The sequence below is a fragment of the Chrysoperla carnea genome, chromosome 3 (genome assembly GCF_905475395.1).
Source record: "Chrysoperla carnea chromosome 3, inChrCarn1.1, whole genome shotgun sequence".
NCBI lineage: Eukaryota > Metazoa > Arthropoda > Insecta > Neuroptera > Chrysopidae > Chrysoperla > Chrysoperla carnea.
The window spans coordinates 90,802,253-90,822,523 of record NC_058339.1 but is presented as its reverse complement, the minus strand read 5'-3'; the positions used below and the strand labels follow the sequence as shown (position 1 = coordinate 90,822,523).

General features: G+C 31.3%; 1 protein-coding gene across 1 annotated transcript in view; it reads left to right on the top strand.

The window, feature by feature from the left end:
- Positions 1-20,271, top strand: part of LOC123296399 (ecdysone receptor) — a 213,806-nt gene that overhangs the window by 120,028 nt on the left and 73,507 nt on the right. The window contains exon 2 of the mRNA XM_044877864.1: positions 14,862-15,816. Within this exon, the coding sequence (XP_044733799.1) occupies positions 15,291-15,816 (526 nt within the window). The 5' untranslated portion in view covers positions 14,862-15,290. The remainder of the gene's footprint in view (positions 1-14,861; positions 15,817-20,271) is intronic.

The window sequence follows — 20,271 nt, the reverse complement described above, 5'->3', positions numbered from 1 at the left end:
GAAAAGTAAAACTTTTTCATTCGCTTCAAATTGCCACGAATTTTGAGAAAATGGTCGGTTTGTTTGTTGCATTGTTTTTGGTTTTACCTCTCAACCAGCAAACAAATCAGAACGATAACGCGATTAAGGAACATAGTTCCAACAATTGCAACCACACGAAAATGATTTATAATTATAATAATATCTGGCGGGATGTTTGCAACGACGAAACTGTTTGGCAATTGTAACTTACATTGATAGAAGGACATGAAAAATGAGTTGTAATCGTAACCGCTATCAAATTGTCTTCATCGACATCTAATTTCAATAAGAAAAGAATATCCAAAATTCAGCTGTGTTGGATTCAAGTTTTTTGTGACGTTGCAGTTGCAATTCTTACACCATGCCAAATACTGCGAATGACCCTAATCCTATCATTTATACATAATAGGAGTAACACAAAGCTCTCCATAGTCAAATCGAGCACAGTGAGCAAGCAAGCAAGCAAGCAAGCATATTCACATAATATTATATAGAACTTGTAGATGAAGTGTGGAAGTGGAGTGCAGTAGTGATGATCGGTCGGTCCCTGACTCTCAATGTATAATATTTGGGGAGCTAGACGTCGGTACTCAAACCTAATGCGTCGCGTCTCACAGTCACTGTTATTAAACTACCAGAATTTATATAACATACACACTGAACATAGAACAACGCTCCCAAACTGTCAAGGTTACCATCATTATTATCAGCATCGAGCTATGTGAGCTAGTGTATGCTGTAATCTCATGCTATTTACTGAATTAAAACGATACAAAACATATTGCGCCTTGTCCCGTTATCAAATTCAAAACGTTCTAGATTAAAAATTATTGTTATCAACTCGAAAATCGAATTGAAAAAAATGGTATATCTTAATCTTTTGAGGTGATGTTGTTATAAAAATATCAACAGCCCATATGTAAACGCGTTTAATTCAACCCGAGAATTTTTTTTCACAGTGTCCGGTCCAGAAAACGGTCCAGTCCTTGTAGTGATCTGTAACACACACAAGAAAGAATTCACAAAATAATTGTTTGATCCCTTGTTGAACTTTTCAAAAATTTATACAGGGCCGATAGAGAGATTAATACAGGGTCGATAGAGAGAAATCGGTCGGGTAGAACTAGAGATATCATGACTACCAACCACCTTGAAAAAGTGCTTTGAGTTACTCGGATAAAATCGCGGTCCCAGATCCATACATTGGGTCTCCTTCTATCAGAATTCCTGGAAAAAACGAGCCCTCAAGTCGTCCGACAACATCTGCCGTTTATTGAGTGAGGAGCTCCGCTCGGCGGGGGTAGGTGCCGCGTCACAAAATCCTCTCCGAAAATAATTCGAATTTTGAACTGATTGAACTTTGAAAATATGCAGGAAGGAAGAAAGTAGATTTCAAATTTATGTATCAGAATACCGACGCAGTCAAATTAGAACATAGCAAACGAGAGTTTATAGTAGGAGAAATAAGCATAAAATTTCTAGCTACAAGGCAGTAAAATGGAAATATTTATCATAAGTAAAGCTGTATGTTTTAAATTTTACGTGAATTTATCCGATAATTATTATTTTCTGCAATTGGAATTACAAAATTTTGTAGCTGTGGTTACCATGGGTGAACGTAAGACAGTTAAAGGAGCACATGGTTGGGTCGACTTAGGCTGTCATTAAGAACTTTGATTTGAAGTTACGAGTTACTATTATACGAATTCAACTAGGCGTAAAGAATGTAAATTCAGCCCACTAGTTTTTTAATAGGTTTTCAGAGCTTGATATATCTCTAACGATTTTTTCTATATACCAATCATTACAGTCTTAGTGTTTCTAATATATTGAATTCGGAAAGATATTGATCTTGAATTCAAAGAGCATAACCATTACAGATGTCGAATCGGTTTTTTGTGTGAACTTGCTTTGTTGTGCGGTATTTACTAGAAAAACACTCTCATTATGTACTTACACTTAATCTTTCTCTCATATCTGTTTTTCATTCAACTTCATTAAACTTGTGTTTTCTATTCGAATGCGCGTCGTTTGCCTATTTTCGTGATATTCGACGAAAAGTTTGAAAATATTTTAGTTAGAATGTGTTTACGATAATTTATTTGTTGTGGGTATCGAATGAAGTGTGAAAATTTTTTTATTTAATTTAGATTTTTGTTTTTCTTTATAAAAAAGTCAGCCAAGTGCAAATTGAAAGATAGCATACCAGAAATGTAAATATATAAACAATATTATCTATTCAGGCATGAGACGCAACTTGCTTTAGCGCATATTTTCAACCAGTTTTCATATATTTGGAAAATCATCTTACCTCTCAGAAAAAATGATCGTTCTTAGGTATCGTGAATCTTTAAGACGCCGTTTCAGAGTTAGTGTGCAATTAATATCATTTGAATTCGCTTGGAAACAACTGAAGGAATGCTTTATTAAAATTCTGATATTTTCTAAAGGGTTTCCGTTACTTTTGTAAAACAAACCCTTCGTCGCATTTTAAAAAAGCTAATATTAAAAAAGTTTCCGTTTCTGAACAGATTTCCGCAGCCAACTAAATCTTCCTAAGGATAAAATAAATATCAGGTAGCAGGAAAGATTTTTTTCAAAACAAAAGTCGCATTAAATTTCTAAAGTAATTGATTGAATAGGAAATTACGTTTTTTTGGACATATTTTGCATAATAAATTTTTTTTTTTCTGAGAATAATTTATTCAATTGACATCATTTCCGGTGTTAAGAAATTTGATTATTACCGTATAATGTATAAAATACGTATATTTATTCTCGTACCCGGTATTTTAAATTTCATTTTGTCAAAATAGTACCTCAAATTGAAAATATATTGATTAAATTATTATAAAATGTAAACGAGGTGAAAAACCTGTTGAAAAATCTAGAATACCCAATTTTTTTTTCAACACTCTCACATACCATTAAATTTTTTTCAGAAAGATAAATTCATTGCTCATTTATAGAAAGCTTTCTAACTAAAATCAGTAACTTACCTTCTCTTCACTGAAAAAATGATCTTAACCGCTGTAAGTTTGTACATTATTGTATTACTGACAATCATTAGATGAACGCGTCCAGTTAGAAAGTTGTTCTTTAAAAATAAGCAAACATTTTTTGTTTGAAAAATTTTGTTTGTAAACCGATTAGTTTAGACAGTAATTGATAACAAAAATTTACCTTTTTGTTCGTTTATTCATTCAATTTCGACAAAAATGGTCGTTATAGAAAAACAAACCACTTTTATTGGATTTATAGGAAAATTTTTTTCGAACAGTCCCTAGATTTCGCAGAAATGGTTGTACGAAATAACAACTTTAATACGAAAAAACATATTTGGGTTAAACTTATCAATTCGTTTTTGCCTAAACTGTACGGTTGGCGGTAAAATGTTTCGAGCAAAAATTGTTACGTTTTTAATGAATAACAAGTTTCTAATTGAAAGTGTTCATCTATCGACTACCAGTTATGGAGTATAATGAACTTTTCATTGAGCTTGAAAACCTAGATCACGTGGACATCGGACATTGAATCTTGAAACTAATTATAAAAATATTTAGAGTTTAAAAGGTTGTGTGTTAAATTTTTCTCCCCAAAAAATAAAAGAAGCAGAATTAATATAATTATTTTAGAAATAAATCATAGAAATACAATTTGTTGTTGTTGATGGCCTTAAACAACCAGAACAAGTACAAACAAACAAAACAACGCATTATTTAACTTCATTATTATTTAACTTCAGCCTGCTGTTCGTGTGCTGTGCGTTGCTAAATTAGAATCTGGTTGAGAGGTAACCAAACTAAGAATAAAAACAGTTTTTAAGGGGCAATATTCTCTTTTAATAACAACTCCATGTTTTCGAACACGATGTTTTCAAAAAAATTAACACAATGTCCAATAATTTGGAAAATATCAAGGATTTATGAAAATCAAGGAAACCTAAGAAATAAAATACATAAAAGTTCTTGAAATATCGCCAAAAATATTTCGGGATTTCGGGCGATATCATAGAAAACATTTGAGTTAGTGTCTAACAGTTGCGATTTGTATATTTTTTGTGTAAAAATTACTTTGTAAATACAATAAAAATAACGGATGAAGTCGAGAAGTTTTTATAATCATAACAAATTTTCCCAATTTTCTTCATGAAATAATTTTTAGGAAAAAATAATATTGTCAAACAATTGACTGAAGTAATTGTTGAGATACCCTGTATAGGCAGTGTTGATTATACAATCGTTTGTTTTTACGTCATGTAAATAAAGAATCTTTCTAGATCTTTCTTACTTTCTCAGTGAAAAATATTTCAAGCAAAAGTTTTTTTTAAATTGTTAAAAGGAACAATTTTTATGTTTAAACTTTTGTTCTATCTCTAACGGTTTACAAAATTGGTCCTACGGACCCAAGACCCATATTGACCTGTGTTACTCATTTACGAACTGAACCTCATTTATTAAGTTCTGCGTACGCTATGAACATTTCTCGAAATCTCATTTTGTTTGAGTTATCGTGTTCACAGACAGACAAGCAGACAACCGCAAATGGACTAATTAGATGATTTTATGAACAGCTAAACCAAAATTTTGTTGGTAACGTCAATATTTTTAAGCGTTACAAACTTGGGACTAAAATTAGTATACCTTCATATGGTATAAAAATAATGGACTTTTATTTTCGTAATAAAAAATAAAAATTTCGTTATATAGAAAATAAGTTTTTCATACATTCGAAAAGTATTATTATTATATAATTTTCATTTCGTTAATTATATGAAAATTCATTGTGTTATTTTTAAATAAAGGAAAATGTAATTATATTTTATAAATTTATATAAATAAAGAAAATCTATTAAAAAGTTTTTCATGGAAAACACATTCACTTTATAAAGTCTAGACGATATTGTGTGCTTTTTGATTTTTTTTTTTTAGTTTTTCATTTCCTCGCCATTTTATTTAAAAGTAATTATTTATTGCTTTTATAGTTTTTTTTGTGTGTTTTCTTTGTATGGTTTTTATATTCTTATAAAATGACAGTAATTTACGAGAGCAATTAACTAAAAAGCATTCGATTTACATAGAAATTGGTTGAAACTAGTATTATAATCGAGCTAGGAAAAACAAAGACAAAATTCATCAGACAATAATATCAATCATCAACCACTCATGTTTTAATACCATGTATATATGAAATATATCATAGTATATTAAGTTTAATCCCAAGTTTGTAACGCTTAAAAATATTTATGCTACGAAAAAAATTTTGGTATAGGTGTTCATAGAATCATCTAATTTGCCCATTGACGGTTGCCCGTCCGCCCATTTAATTTACATTTTTGAAGCATTTTGTAACGAGTTTTTGAATGTGCTATGAACAGGGTTTCTTCTCACTGACTTTAGCCCAATATTCTTGTAGTCCTTTTTAAGGAGGTAGAAACAAAAAATTGGGGCATCCTAACCTGTCATCATTTACGGTCTACTTCTGAAGTAAATAATGTCGGTATATTTTCCAAATGAATCCATCATTTACCAAACTTTCAATTTCATAAATATCTTCTCTTTTTCTTTTTCAATTCAGTAACTACAACTGAATAATTTTCCAATAAGTAAATTCCGTTGTATAAAAATATTACAAAGAAAACCATTTCCATAATAAGTACCCTGCTTTACCCTTCATACCCCAGTTCAGCTGCAGTACACCTATTTTAAATGATGAAAATACATCAGGAGCCAGATCTGCCAAATTTTGATCTCTGGGACAAAATAGATTGGGAACTATTCAAAATAATGAAACCATTGATATTTTCCAGTGCTTTGCGAATCTTTTGAATCAATGAAATATCTCAAAACGAAAGGACTGTAAAATTTGTAAATCCATCTTTTGAAATCTATAATTTGGAATATGTTCTGATTGTCTAACCGATATTTGTATATTACATCAAGCATCTCATCAGAGGTCCAAGTTTTATCCGACCTGGCCCTTAAGGTAGAAAAAATCAGTCCATTCTATATGCATTATGGGAATGAACATTTATATAAATAATTTATATAAAATATAAAAAAATTAAAACAGATTATTTGCATAGCAGCTACCAGATGTAGTCAGGGAGGGGAAAGCAGAACGAAACAAAACCAGGCACAATCAAGCAGAGGAGATGCAAAATAAATATATTTAAAAAAAAAAAACACACACACAAAACACAAAACAACGACCAAACTGCTAAAAAGTGCTGCTTTTGTTATGAAATGACCTCGAAATATAATTATTGTATAGAGTTGCATAAAAAGAACGAAACAACACAGGAGGGTATTTAATATTGATGCTGTGCAAGTGTGAGGCATAACGATACCGTATATGGGCTCGAACTATTTGGAAAGCTTAACTAAATACAACACTGAATATTTCTAGTGATCAGATGAAACTTTCAAGTAAATAATGTATTCTTCCTCTAAGTAAAAACTACGCATTTGGGTTTGAATACTAAAACTCTCTCTCAAGTATCTTTAGAATTAAAAGAGTTTGATTTTGCATATTTTGCAGACCTCTTAAAAGAAAAGGCGGTATTTAAAGAATCACAACATACCGCCGATAATCGAAAAAATTTTGATTTTGCATATTTTGCAGAACTCTTAAAAGAAAAAGCGGAATTTCAAGAATCACAACATTCCGCCGATAATCGAATTCCTTAAAGCAAAAAAAACACGTTTTTTATAATTTTTTTTTTTTGGGAAGACCATTTATTTTACATCAATATGAAAAACGTATAAATATATTTATATGCATAAATATTTCTTTAATTTTTAAGACTCCGTTGTCCGATTTTAAAAATTTGATATGGTACTGCTCGTGTAGGCGAACTCCTGGAGGGTCTAAAAAAAGATGTCCGGCGGTGAGCACCATATCTCTGGCTTGGATTATTTAAAATGAAAAACTCCAGATAATTTCTTTAGTCGATAGATGAATTAGGTATTAATCGAAGGAATAGTCAAAATTATGATTTTTGACAAAATGGTGGCTTCCAGCATAATTCATCAAAAAATTTCCAATAGCAAAGTGGTCTAAAATATCGAAAAATTTTTCATAAATTCCTATTATTCCTTCGATTAATACCTGGGGGAAATATCTAAGAAGATATCGTATAAAAATTTGAAATCAATCGCTCGAGCCGTTTAGGAGAAATCTTGCTCACTGACTTTAAAAATGCTGTAGCTGAATGTAACCCTTCAAAGGGCAAAATTCTGTGTGGCTATTTTATGTATGACGTACGTTTACGCTTGTATAAAATACAGTTTTTGTTTAAAAGAATGATGTAATGATATTTTTGGCTACGGACCATCATACTAAAAACCATTTATGTATGCTCTCAGCTTGCTACTAAACCTCATACTCCTCACCCATGAAGCTGCTTGTTATATTATATCATTATTAGAGAGCTTAAAGCAATGTCATATTGTGTGCTTTGCTTTTAATTGACTTTCAACGTTTAGTGGTAACAAAAACTGTTTTAAAATTGTCAATTGAGTTTTACAATGAGTACGGAATTTATTTCCTTTAAATAATGAAACTTTAGAAAATTTGAGAAACAATTCTGAAGATTGAGCTTCTCTTTTGTGACCTTTTTCCTCCCATTAAAATAGTTTTTCTGTAGTTTATGAATTCAACGTTAGTGAAGCTGGATTATGTTTGCCGGAAAAAATTTTTTAGGAGTGAAGCAGAGGGAAATTTCTTACTGATCGAATCAGTTGGGCTATTTTATTGTAGCTAGCGTCTGTCCAATCATCATCTGGTTCTCTTCTGTACACTTCAAGGGACAATTACATACCAATAAAACCAGAAGAAAAAATTGCCATTAACATTGAAGGCATGAAAGTCGAATTTCACCGGTTTATTCACAGGCAAGAGACTCCAGACCTTTCTTTGAGGTCGAGTCCGTCTGTCAAATTACCTGTATCTCTTCTATACACTTCAAGAAACAAGTTCATCCCAAGAAAATCAGAAGCAAAAAATTTTCCATTAACTTGAAATGCAGAAAATTCGATATCACCGGTTTATTCAAGGTCAAGAGACTCTTGCTTAAAAGTCTAGTTCGTCTGTCCAATCACCTTGGTCTCTTCTGTACAATTCGAGGAACAATTACATTCCAAGAAATCTGCCTTACAAAAAATTTTAGTTGACCGTAAGCTACTTCGGTTTGTAGCTTCATGGCCATCAGAACAAGACACACAAATCCTTTATTTAACCCATGTAAAAATTATTGTTCAACCCTGATTTTGAATAGTGGCCATAAAAACAGTCATAACAATCAAATATTGATGGTGACATATAAAACTGTACTACATATTACATTTTTATTCCAGATTACTTACATCCAGAAAACAATTTTTGCATACATCCACTAGTAGTATGTAACAACTATCTCGTATCCTACATCTCTATCCCGTCTCTCCTGCCTCTCTTGCTGCATATAATATCAAATTTCATTTGTAATTTAGAGTTGTAAGATTGTAAAAGATTCTAAAGTGTTGCTTGTGTCCTTGCACCATAAAATTGTGTTATCAAATAAATAAAATCATACATATAGCTTTATTTTTTTTATTTTTTGCTCATCCAATTTTACAGAAAATTGTAAGGTTTTTATATTAAATCTTTCTTATGTTTTGGTCTTCTCATTTCCTTTTTGTGTCGATTTTTATTTTTTGGTGTCGTCCCGTAGATAAAAATCGAAATTTTTATTAGAAGCTATAAAAAGTAAGTGAAGAGATGTTGAATATCAAAATAAGATTGTTCCTTATTGTTCAGTATTTCCTCAATGTTTTTGTTGTACGCGGTGATGAAGTTTTGCAAAACTTTAAGTTCAAATCTTCAGCGATTTAGCAAACATAATTTTATTGTACAGAATATTTGGGCTTGACCGGAGAAGAAAGATAGGAAGATCATGGTCAGAATAAAATTTGGTACCGTAAACTATGAGGTTATTTTATAATGAAGGTCAAATTTGGTGACTAGACCATTTGTTGAGAAATAATTTGCCATACCTTGAAAATTTCACTATTTAAATGCTTCTAGCCATACATTTTCAAGTCAAAATTCAAACGTAATCGAATAATTTTGTATACAAATAATTTCTTTTGTCACAAATGAATCCTTATCGTGCTCGAAAACATTAGCTGAAGAGTGAAATTACTTCCATTGAAGAAGTCTTAAAAAACGCGTTTCAAATAAAGAAGATTTCAATGAAAATCTTAAACTAATGTCCCTGATGCTTCCGGCCGAAGTAGCTTGGGTCAATTAAATTTTTTTTTTAGTTCAAATAGTTGTCACCTAGTTTTTGATATCTATTTGTTCTCCGAAGTCTACAAAAGAAGCCTGGGTAATTGGACTGACTAAAAAAAGGTCTGGAGTGTCATAAACTGACTGAAGGTGGCAAGTTAAGAACCTGTTGAGTTGATAGAAATTTTTTTTTTTTTGTAGAATGCTCAGTGTGTACTTGTTTCTCGAAGTATACAAAAGAAACCCAGATGATTGAGCAGACGAACTCTAACTTTCAAAAACATCTGAAGTTTCTTGATCTTGAATAAACCGGTGAAATTCGACTTTTCTACCTTTCCGATGCCTTACTACCGAAGTCTTTATACCACACGTCTTTGCATGCCAGGAAGTCTTAATATCACAAGTTCAATACTGATAATATTTTCCTGCGTTTGCAAGAATCTGGTTCGATTTACCAATCTACACTTTAAAGTTCAAAACTTTGCTCGTCACTATCCCGAATAAAGTACCATAACTTTTAACTTCTCCTGTAAGTTATTTGGAAATAAATTAATCTGGTTGTTATACCAAAAGGATTCATGGTTTCTGTCACCCACTTTTATTAATATAAAGCTAATCAATTCCTCCATTTGTAGTGTGGTTTATTTTCAAAAGTTGATTCTCTTAAACACTCTTAAATGTAATTTTTTGAAAAATTTATTGCATGCAATTTAATATTATATGAGGTTGGTCTTAGTAGAAGGCAACACGACCTCCTTCTTGTCTGTGATATAGATGTGTGGATAACGTTACGTTAGAAGATATCGTTATCTTAGATTTTGTACAGCTAACTTTTATTTATTGTTATAATACCAATGTGTGTATTTTCTTTATTTTCTTTTGGAATATCACATGAATCTAACACCAACTGACAACAATTTCGAACACTTACAGCGTGCTTTAAAGCTAAATAATTTTGAATTGATGGGACTTATTGTATTGAAATTCGAAATACGCGAGGCCTGCATATCATGTCAGTAGGATATAAGTGATAGGATATGATGCCCAACATTGTTGTACGTCTTGGTTTTTTGAATTTTTCAGACTAATGCGGTAGTTAACATATCTGTTGTGCAATTTGCCATATTACGCATAAAAATGTAAAACTAGACATCATAGCATGACAAAACTTAAAAATGAAATTAAAATTTATTAAAAAACAAAGTTATAAGTCTTCAAAGGTTGATGCGCATCTCTTTTTAGCAAAACACAGTTTTATATGTTTTTTGTATGTATGTATCTCTATGGTGATATCCGACCATGACGTCACTAACCTATGCCTCCCTCTTTGTTTAATTAGGAATGTTAAACGTTCATATTTTGCGTACTTTCAAAATTTAAGATTTTCAACAACCAACTTCACTTTTCTGCCGTGTAAGATTAATTAGATCAAACAATAAAGGAAAATAGAGTTTAATCAATTGATTTTTAACGATATAGCTTTGAAGATCATCTGAAATCGATTCAATAAACACTCAATAAGCAAATTAATAATCTCTTAATGTGCGATATTGGGTAACATTTCAAAAATTATTATAATGGGTTTTATCGAAATTGGAAACACGTTTTTTCTCGATTTTTCAAATCTTCTTAAGAGGATCCATTTAAAAAAAATCGAAAATAACACAAAATTTATGTTTCGAAATTTGCATAAAACTTTGTATAAAGGAAAACTTTAACCAAAAATATGCAAAAATTGGGTGAATTTAATAATTCGTGAAAAAAATTCGCTAGGAATCAATATGAGAAATAGCTTACCCTGCTTTTGATACGAGCTAGGCTACTTCGTATAGGCTACTACTGTGACTACGGAGAAGCGCAAACATCTTATCTATCTGACTTATGTGTTAAATTATTTCAAAAATTTTAAAATAAAACTGAATGTCAGTCAGTCTTAAAACAACATCAGGCAGTCTAGCTAAAACGACTCGTGAATTATTCTTCAGCAGTCAATTCAGCTTCAGACCACTAAATATTGTTACAGCGTCGATCATCTTTGTAGATGCATTAAGAGTCAGGTTTCTGGAACACCTTGTATATAAAATTACATGTAATATTTTAATGTAGAACAAGGTTATTTCATCTAAGTATAAATACATATCCTGTGTATAGTACCTAGAAAATATCGTTAGAATCCCTAAGGAATATCAATACAAATAAAACTCTGAATTGTATATGTTGTGTGTTGTGAAGCTTTAAGTAAACTTACAATTTTCTTGTTGTTATTGTGTTATATGATGCAAGACAAGACAAGGCGAGGCAAGGCAAGGCAACCCAAAGCAACAAATAAACTTTTAACAACAATTCATTCTAGCTCATAACAAAGGAACATTACCAACAAATAGTACTCATTCATTTACTACCGTCAAACATGTCATGAATGTACCGACTGTCCCATTCACAGAAATAATAATATTCCTATATTTCGACGTAAAAACCTATACGGCAAGAAATTTTTTGCCGACATCACTATGTAAGTATAGACGTGAACGCAATAGTGTATGAGTTCGATTTGCTATAAAATTTTAAACATAGATGATTTAACCATTAATCCTATTGGAACATGAGGAACATTTAGGGCACATAAACCGATGTCAATATGAGTTTCTTGTCTACATTGACTGTAGATATCCACAATACTGTAATCTCACTGATGGTAGTAATGATAATACCAGCAATATTTATTAGAATGATAATAGGTTAAGATTAATAGAGTGGTGTGGCAACAAGCATTGCGTTTGCATCAAACAGCTTTAATCAAACTAAGGTGAAATAGTTAGAAATTGACACTTGATCTTTACACGGAAAAACAAGTACTACTTATTCTTAGCAAAAATTATCTCGGTCTTAGAATTTTGGACTTGATTTTCCAAATTTTTCAAAACCAATTCCTTCCACAAGATCAGTACCAACTCTGCTTTAGAGACCAAGACTTATTTTCGCAAGACTAATACTCATAACAAGACTTTTACCTAACTTATTATAGAAAATAATTAATGAATCCCTTAGAGAATTTTTCAATGCGCTAAATATATGTAGATGATTGATTAATTTTGTAATGATTATGAAAAGTATCCCTCCAAAAATTCTGAAATAACACAATAAGACTAAATCGAAACTTGAAAGTTAAAAACATTATTGATGGCAGATCAAAAATAAAACTCTTTTGACCAAGACCAAGATCAATACTCAACCTTGCAAGACCAAGACTCTACAAGACCCAGACATATTTTTGCAAATCCCATGACTAAAACTAATATTGCAAGATAAATATGGTTTTGATCTTTACCTACGTCTCGCTCATCACTAATTGACTCAGCAAATATTTACTTGCTACAAGAACAGCAGCAGACAAATAAACTCGTTTAAATTTCACTCCGTAAATACTTATTTGATTAAAAAAAATTGATAGTATAGGATTTCTTTTTCCCAAACTATGCCAGAAATCGATTTTAAAGGCACAGTGATTAGTAACGTTAATGATTACACTCCGAAATAATTAGAAAGTTTAAACAAAAAGATTTTTTCCCAGAATATGCCAGAAATATGTTTCAAACACACTGGTTTGTACTCATTCGAAAGCTTACTTCCATTGACGACTTTAATTGAAGAATCACATACTGGTGTTAAGGCCAAGTAGATCGTAATTGTTCAGTCTTAACCAAAAATATTTCACGGGTTTGCAACTGCTTCTTTTTGATAGATGAATTTAAAAAAAAAGAAGGATTTCTGAATGTCACTCAGTATATTTCCTATTAGTTTTGCTAGAATAATTTTGAATTGTCTTCCACAAAATAGTAGAAATAATCATGAAAAATATTTACACAAGGAAATTATATAATTATCATAAATTTTAATTTGAAGATATTAACCATTTTCTTATTGTTATGCATGACATTTTACACAAGAAATGGTGTAAGACGTCATGGGAAAATAAATTGTGGTTTATAATAACCATATATTGTATAGTTGCTAAAAACTACTAACTCTTTCATCGAAAATTAGTATATACAATCGAATAGAACTAGAATTTCTAATTGAACAAAAAGTTTGTTTTTGTTGACATCCTATAGTAAACACAGTTAAAGAATTAATAATTTTTTTATCTGGAGTGAATGGAGTCATTTCCCGAACTTAACAAAACAGTTTTTCCTTTGTTTAAGCTTTTAAAGAGTAAGTGACTGCTTTTGAAGAGTAATGATCCAAATTTAAAGCAAATCTAATTTGACTGAAACAAATAAGTTCCGAATTGTCGCCTGACCTAGAAACTGTCTGGCTAATGCTATAATCAAATGAATGGGAATTCTTCTCCTATAGTCAGATTAATAATACTTTTTTTGTCCACTAAGCCTTACTTACCCTTTTCATTCTAAAAACAGAGATGTGCATTAAAAATATAATCTTATCGAGTTATAAATCTGGTCATGTTCAAACCAAAACAGTCTTTTCGCCGGATTCTCACTAGTTTTCTCATTCTGATGTATAGAATGATGCAGCAAACAAAATTTCTTTAAAATAGGTATTTTTTCAAGTTTCTTTTTGCAAAATAATATTAATAAGCCTGATAAAACCGTACTGGACAAAAGCCTCCTTCAATTTGTTCCAATTTTTTCTATTTAATACTGTCGCATTCTGATACGATTTCTCCATTTTATCGTCCCTCCTGAATCACCCTGTATCTTGGTCTATCCATCTACCATTCTTTTATATTTTCTATATTTATTTTATTCCATGATGATTTGGCGTGGTTACTCAAATTACTCACTTCGAATGTAGGAGTTTTCATTTCATATTTTCTTCTCTTCAACGTTATTCTACCTTCTAAAAGTTTTGTTCTTCTTTGTTACAACAAAATTGCAATGTTTCATACAAAACAACAAAGTACACATTAAGATTATTATTATTATTTTCTTCAAGTAATTTTCATGAAAATTAACTTTTTCAATTTGTAATAATGAGGTTGAAATGTAACAGACGTGTTTAGGGAAAAATTATTTTTAATGTAAGTGAAATTATGTTATCTAAGAAAAATATCATTTTTCATGCATTTTTTGTGAGTAAACTCCCACACAAGTCATCCTAGCTAATTTTTCAGGAGGGAGTCATATTTTCAATATGAAAAATCTTTTTGACTTTAAAATTGGGTATCTAAATATTAGACTTGCAGACGAATATGGTTAGATGTTAAATGGACAGTAAAAATTACTTTCTATAACTTTGCATTTAACAGATATTTCTATTTGTCTTGTTCGAACCGAAAGTTGCAAATGTTTATTTTGTTTCACTTTTTTTTAGAGTTAAAAATTTTGATGTGAAAACGTTTGACGAAAGAACGTAAAAACAATATAAATCTCCCAATAAAAATAGCATACAGTTTTAATTTTTGAGTCCTGCAAAATAGGTGAAATGCATTTCTTTTACGAAATAAGTGCCCTGTTTAAAATAATAGACTAAGATATTTTAAGTAAAGGCTATGATATTTTTAGGTGTAATGGTTTAAATACTAAATTTTGATATTTCTTTTGTTACAGATACTTTTCACAAGATTTTAAAACATTGATTTTTATAAATAATCGAGATCGTCTAAACACAACCACGAAAACATCCACCTTCGTAGAATCCAACAACCATGAGTAGAAAATCATCGACATTCACCATCACACTGCAAATAAAATCAAAAACCCTTAACGCAAATCGAAAATAAACAATTTTTAAATGATTTTAAAAAACGATTTCCATTTAATCTTAAGTACATTTTTATGACGGCAGCCTTAAATATCGTGTTTTGTACAACATAATTATTATGTCTATTATCAATGAAAGTAGGTCAATAAAGTTAGCACCAGCATCATTGAGCCTAAAACAAACGTTACTTATTCGATAAACCCAAAAAAAAACCAAAACAATTACAATTTTATATATACGAAAAATTTTCGATTCTTTTTTTTAAATGACAAAAAATGGACATTATTAAGAATGAAAATATGTTATGTAATAGGCAACCAGCCGTCACTACGACCATGGTCAATAACAACAACAATCAAACATCATCTTCGTCACGTGACCAACAGTGTGTACCAACATCCAGTGAAAATACAGAGCATTTATTAGGTGTTGTAAAAACTGAACCACGATTGCATAGTCCCATGGGGATGTCATCAACTGTGGGGGTAACTGTATCGAGTGCGGGTGGTTTAGTGGGAGGTAGTGTTGTTAAAACTGAATTATTAGCACCAGTTAGTACGACATCGCATCATGCGAGTAGTAACGGGTTATTTAGTGGTATTGCCAGTAGTAATAAACGACCTCGACCCGATGACTGGTTAACAACGACAAGTCCCGGTACGATACCGGGTTCAGCGTCTGGCCCACCGTTAACACCATCACCAGGACCCCCAGGACATTCGTTTACAGTGATTTCGAATGGATATTCGTCACCAATGTCTAGTGGCAGCTATGATCCTTATAGTCCAAATGGAAAAATAGGTAAGCATTTCAAAATTTTTCCTTTTTTTTTTAGGCAAAATATTATCTTGTTAATCGTAAAAAATAAAGCATATCTTTTCTCGTTGAGCTATGAGCTTTTGATATTTTAGCTGAAGGTAGAATTTACGTAAATATATTTTTTACAGAATAAAATCAAATTTTGAGTAAATGTTAAAATTAAAAATAACTGTCACTTTGAGAGTTGCTAAATTCAAATTTTTTTTGTATATAATCGCATTTAACATGTTAACACCCTTTATAAAAATATCGATTTGAAATTTTGCACAGTGATACAGGGTGACGGGTCACATTTTTTCAGATTACTTAACCGAAATCTTAACTTTAAACTCAGTCTTCTTCAAATTGACAAATAAAGCCGATTCTTAACATTGTTCATATACCCACATACTGATTCTCATGACAAAATTACTATTTTTAATTTTTTCATTATTTTGGTCTTCTCTCAAAATTCTTAGTAGTTTATTTGTTAATTTTATAACAAGTGTGTCATGGAATGTAAAAATTGGTCACATTGATAATTTAATAGTGTTATTATGTATTCAAATATTTCAATAAGCTTCTAATAATTTTGTGTAAAGACCAAAATAATGAAAAATGGGAGTTTTGTCATGAAAATCGATATATAAGTATAAAAAAATATGTTAAGTAAATTTTTTAAATAATATTTTTCGATATCTGTAATCATCTCTCACCCTAGGAAAAATTTTAAGAATCGACCCTATTTGTCAATTTGTATTAGGCTGAGTTTAAAGTTTTGATTTCGGTCAAGAATCTGTGACCCATCACTCTGTATGACTGTGAAAAATTTCAAATCGATATTCCTATAAACAACGAAAGTCTGAGGGTGTTTACATCTTAAATGGGACACACTGTATGTAAGCATACGAATAATATGTATTGTGGACAGTAACACGTCTCACGTTGTCACAATATTGTACGCATACAGCAGCGGCGTGTTTTTATGAACTTCTAGACTAAAACGGACATTATATCTTAATCCAACACTACTTTTTGTACCCGAATATCAAGTCAAAAAACTTACAGAATTAGGACGACCTTCTAAATTAAAAAATATGAAGTTATATAGTATATTTACAGATAGACTAAACAAAATGCAATGCATTATTAAAAAACAATGATATTTATTGCAATCTATGCAATAAAACGCATATAATATTTTTTGGAAGACTTGTAATAATAATAATTATTAGTATTTAGTGACATCAGGCCTTGACTAGCCTAAATATTTCTTATTAGTAAACAACTGAGAATACATATTAAATGATTATTTAAACAGACGCAGACAACAAAAAAAAAACACCTATTTATTTGCGTAGGTGTTTTAATCAGTTCTTTTTCAAATAAGTCCAGAATAATTTGTGCTAAAATAGTTTCATTTTCTAAAGACTATCATGAGTATAAACAAAGTCAACGAACAACACGAATTCAAACTGTGAGGTTTTCCATCGAGAAACTTTTTGTATTGTATCTACTTTTCGCTCACATGCATTTCCGCAACACTTGCACAATAGTTCATGTTTTTTAGTAAACCTAATATGTAGGAAAATTATTGTTTTTGTTTTTCTAAATTAAGCCAAAAGAATGCTGCTGAAAATGTTCCCACACTTGTACATACCTTTTTTTTTATAAAATACTATTACAACACTTTGAAATGGTTTAGCTGAAAATTTTGATAACAAATACTATGTCCGGATAAGGCCTATGTCCTGATATCAATTTCAGGCAATTAAATAATTTTATCTAAGCAACTAAATAATTTTTCATCTTATTCTTGTAAAACAATTTTTGATATATTGTCTCTATGGCAACTGCAAGTTATGCCGCCAACAAGTGTTGTTTTTCCTTTCATTTCATCTGTATCTTTTGCATGAGGTGCGGGCTCTCTTACCGCTACACTATCTCATTATTGGGAGTAAATTTTGTTAATATTTCAAGATAATATTCATAATGTAATAAAAATATGATTATCTATTAAGGTTTATGCGTTAGTGGAAGGAGTTATTATTTATAAGAAATAATTAATGATAAACACAATTTTATTTGATACGATTAATTTAATAAAACAGATTAGAAATTACATAAATTGAACACATGTCAATACTGTATCATATAAACACACTTGGTTGCTATGAAATAATATTATCTTTTAAAATTTATTAGAAAGATATCTATTAGAAAGAGTAAGGAAAACTAATACTCTAATCACTAGATCAATCAATATATGACGGACGAGTTTGGCGGAAAGATTTGAACTCTAACACTCCCCTCTCAAATCGAACGTCATCAGAGTCTGTCAATTAGTTTTAATCCTAATTTTTGTACACATTTCTCATGACTAGTACGACATAATGGCTTAGTTAAGACATCTGCAGTCATCTCTTGAGTTGGAATATGTTGAACATCCACTAAGTTGTTCTTTATTGCACTCCTGATGAAATGATATCTTATATCAATGTGTTTCGTCCTCTTATGAAACATAGGATTATTGGCTATACATTCAGCACCTCTGTTATCAGTATAAAGTCTGATATTGCTGAGTTCTTTTAGACCAATCTCAATCATTAAGCTTCGAAGATGTAGAGCTTCTTTGAAAGCTTCTGCTAGGCTAACATATTCAGCCTCTGCTGTAGATAATGCAACTGTTTGTTGCTTCTGAGATCTCCATGAAATAGCTGCGTTGCTCAATATGAAACTATATCCAGAAAATGAGCGACGATCTGCAGGATCATTTCCCCAATCAGCATCAGAATAGCCAACAATTGAATCATTTGACTTAGTATATACTAAACCCAAGTCTTTGGTTCCAGCTAGGTATCTTAGGACTCTTTTTGCCTTTACAACATGATACCTTTTAAAACAGGTCGTGAATTGTGCCAATCTAGCTACAGTATTCGATATATCAGGTCTTGTAGCTACTGATAAATACATTAAAGCACCAATAAGTTCACGATAAGGAAATTTTTCTTGAGAATTATCAGCTGAGTCTTCTTCGACATCCTCATATACTTTTAATTCAGACGGAGTCGAAACCTTATTGCACTGGCTCATACCAAAACGTTGAAGAATATCTAGGATGTAGCTTCTTTGTTGTAGCACCACCTTATCTTTGGTTTGTGTTATTTCAAGTCCTAAACATGACTTTGCTAATCCAAGATCTTTAACTTCAAATGTTTCTCCTAGACCTTGTTTAATTTCTTCAATCCATCTGACATCTTTTGAAGCAATTAAAATGTCATCTACATACAATAGTAGAAACAATACATCACTATTGCGTTGAGCATAATAAAGGCATGGTTCGCCACACGTTGGAGTTAATCCAATTTCTTTCAACCTTTTATCAACAGCTTCATTCCATTTTCTTCCACCTTGACGAAGACCATATAAAGCTTTGTTGAGTTTACAGGCATCACCACCATCCTTTATAGCTTTTAAAAGTTTCTTAGCTTTGAACTTCATATTTTGATCATTACCTTGATTAATTCGATGAAGCATTTGTTCCAACATATCTGGCATTTCCATAATAACTTCTTCATCGAGTTGACCATTCAGATAAGCAGTAACTATATCAATTTGATGCACCTGAAGGCCATATCTAGCGGAAATAGCCATTAACAGACGAATAGACTCTAGTCTTGCTACTGGGGCAAACGTTTCGTGATAGTCAACTCCAAATCTTTGACTGTACCCCTTAGCAACTATCCTGGCTTTGTAACGATCTATATTACCGTTTGGTAGATACTTCTTTGTGAGGACAATGCGAGATCCAACTATATTTTGTCCTTGGTTGTGTTTGACAATATTAAATGTATCATTTTTGATCAAACTCGTTACTTCAGCTTGAATTGCTCGTTCCCAGGCTTCCTTTTCGTCACTATTTAAAGCTTCATTTATGGAAACTTCTGCTACACCAGCAAATAGCTCATCATTATCATTATCATTATCATTATCATCATTATCAACATTATCATCATTATCAACATTATCATCATTATCAACACTATCATCACCAACTTCACCATCTGGAATACCCCCATCACTAGTTTGTGATTTGCTAAATATCTTTCTTGGTCGGCCTCTGAAACCTGTACGTAAAAATCTAGGTCTGCCACGACCCCTTGGAGGTTGCTGATTTAATGGTGCAGATCTTGGTGTTTTAGATTGACTAGACGGGCTGCTACTTGATTTACTTATCTTCGGACTTTTCTTCGGGCTAAGTCCCTGCTTATTTGTAGTCTCAACAGACTGTATCACATTATTACTGCTTGATGAGGCATCTTCACTATCTTCATCTTTATCATCGACGAAATCTACCAGTTTTTCTTCTTTAGACAACTCTAAATTATCTTTTACAAATTTAACATCTCGAGCAATCACAGTTTTTCTGGCATCAGGTAACCACACCCGGAATCCTTT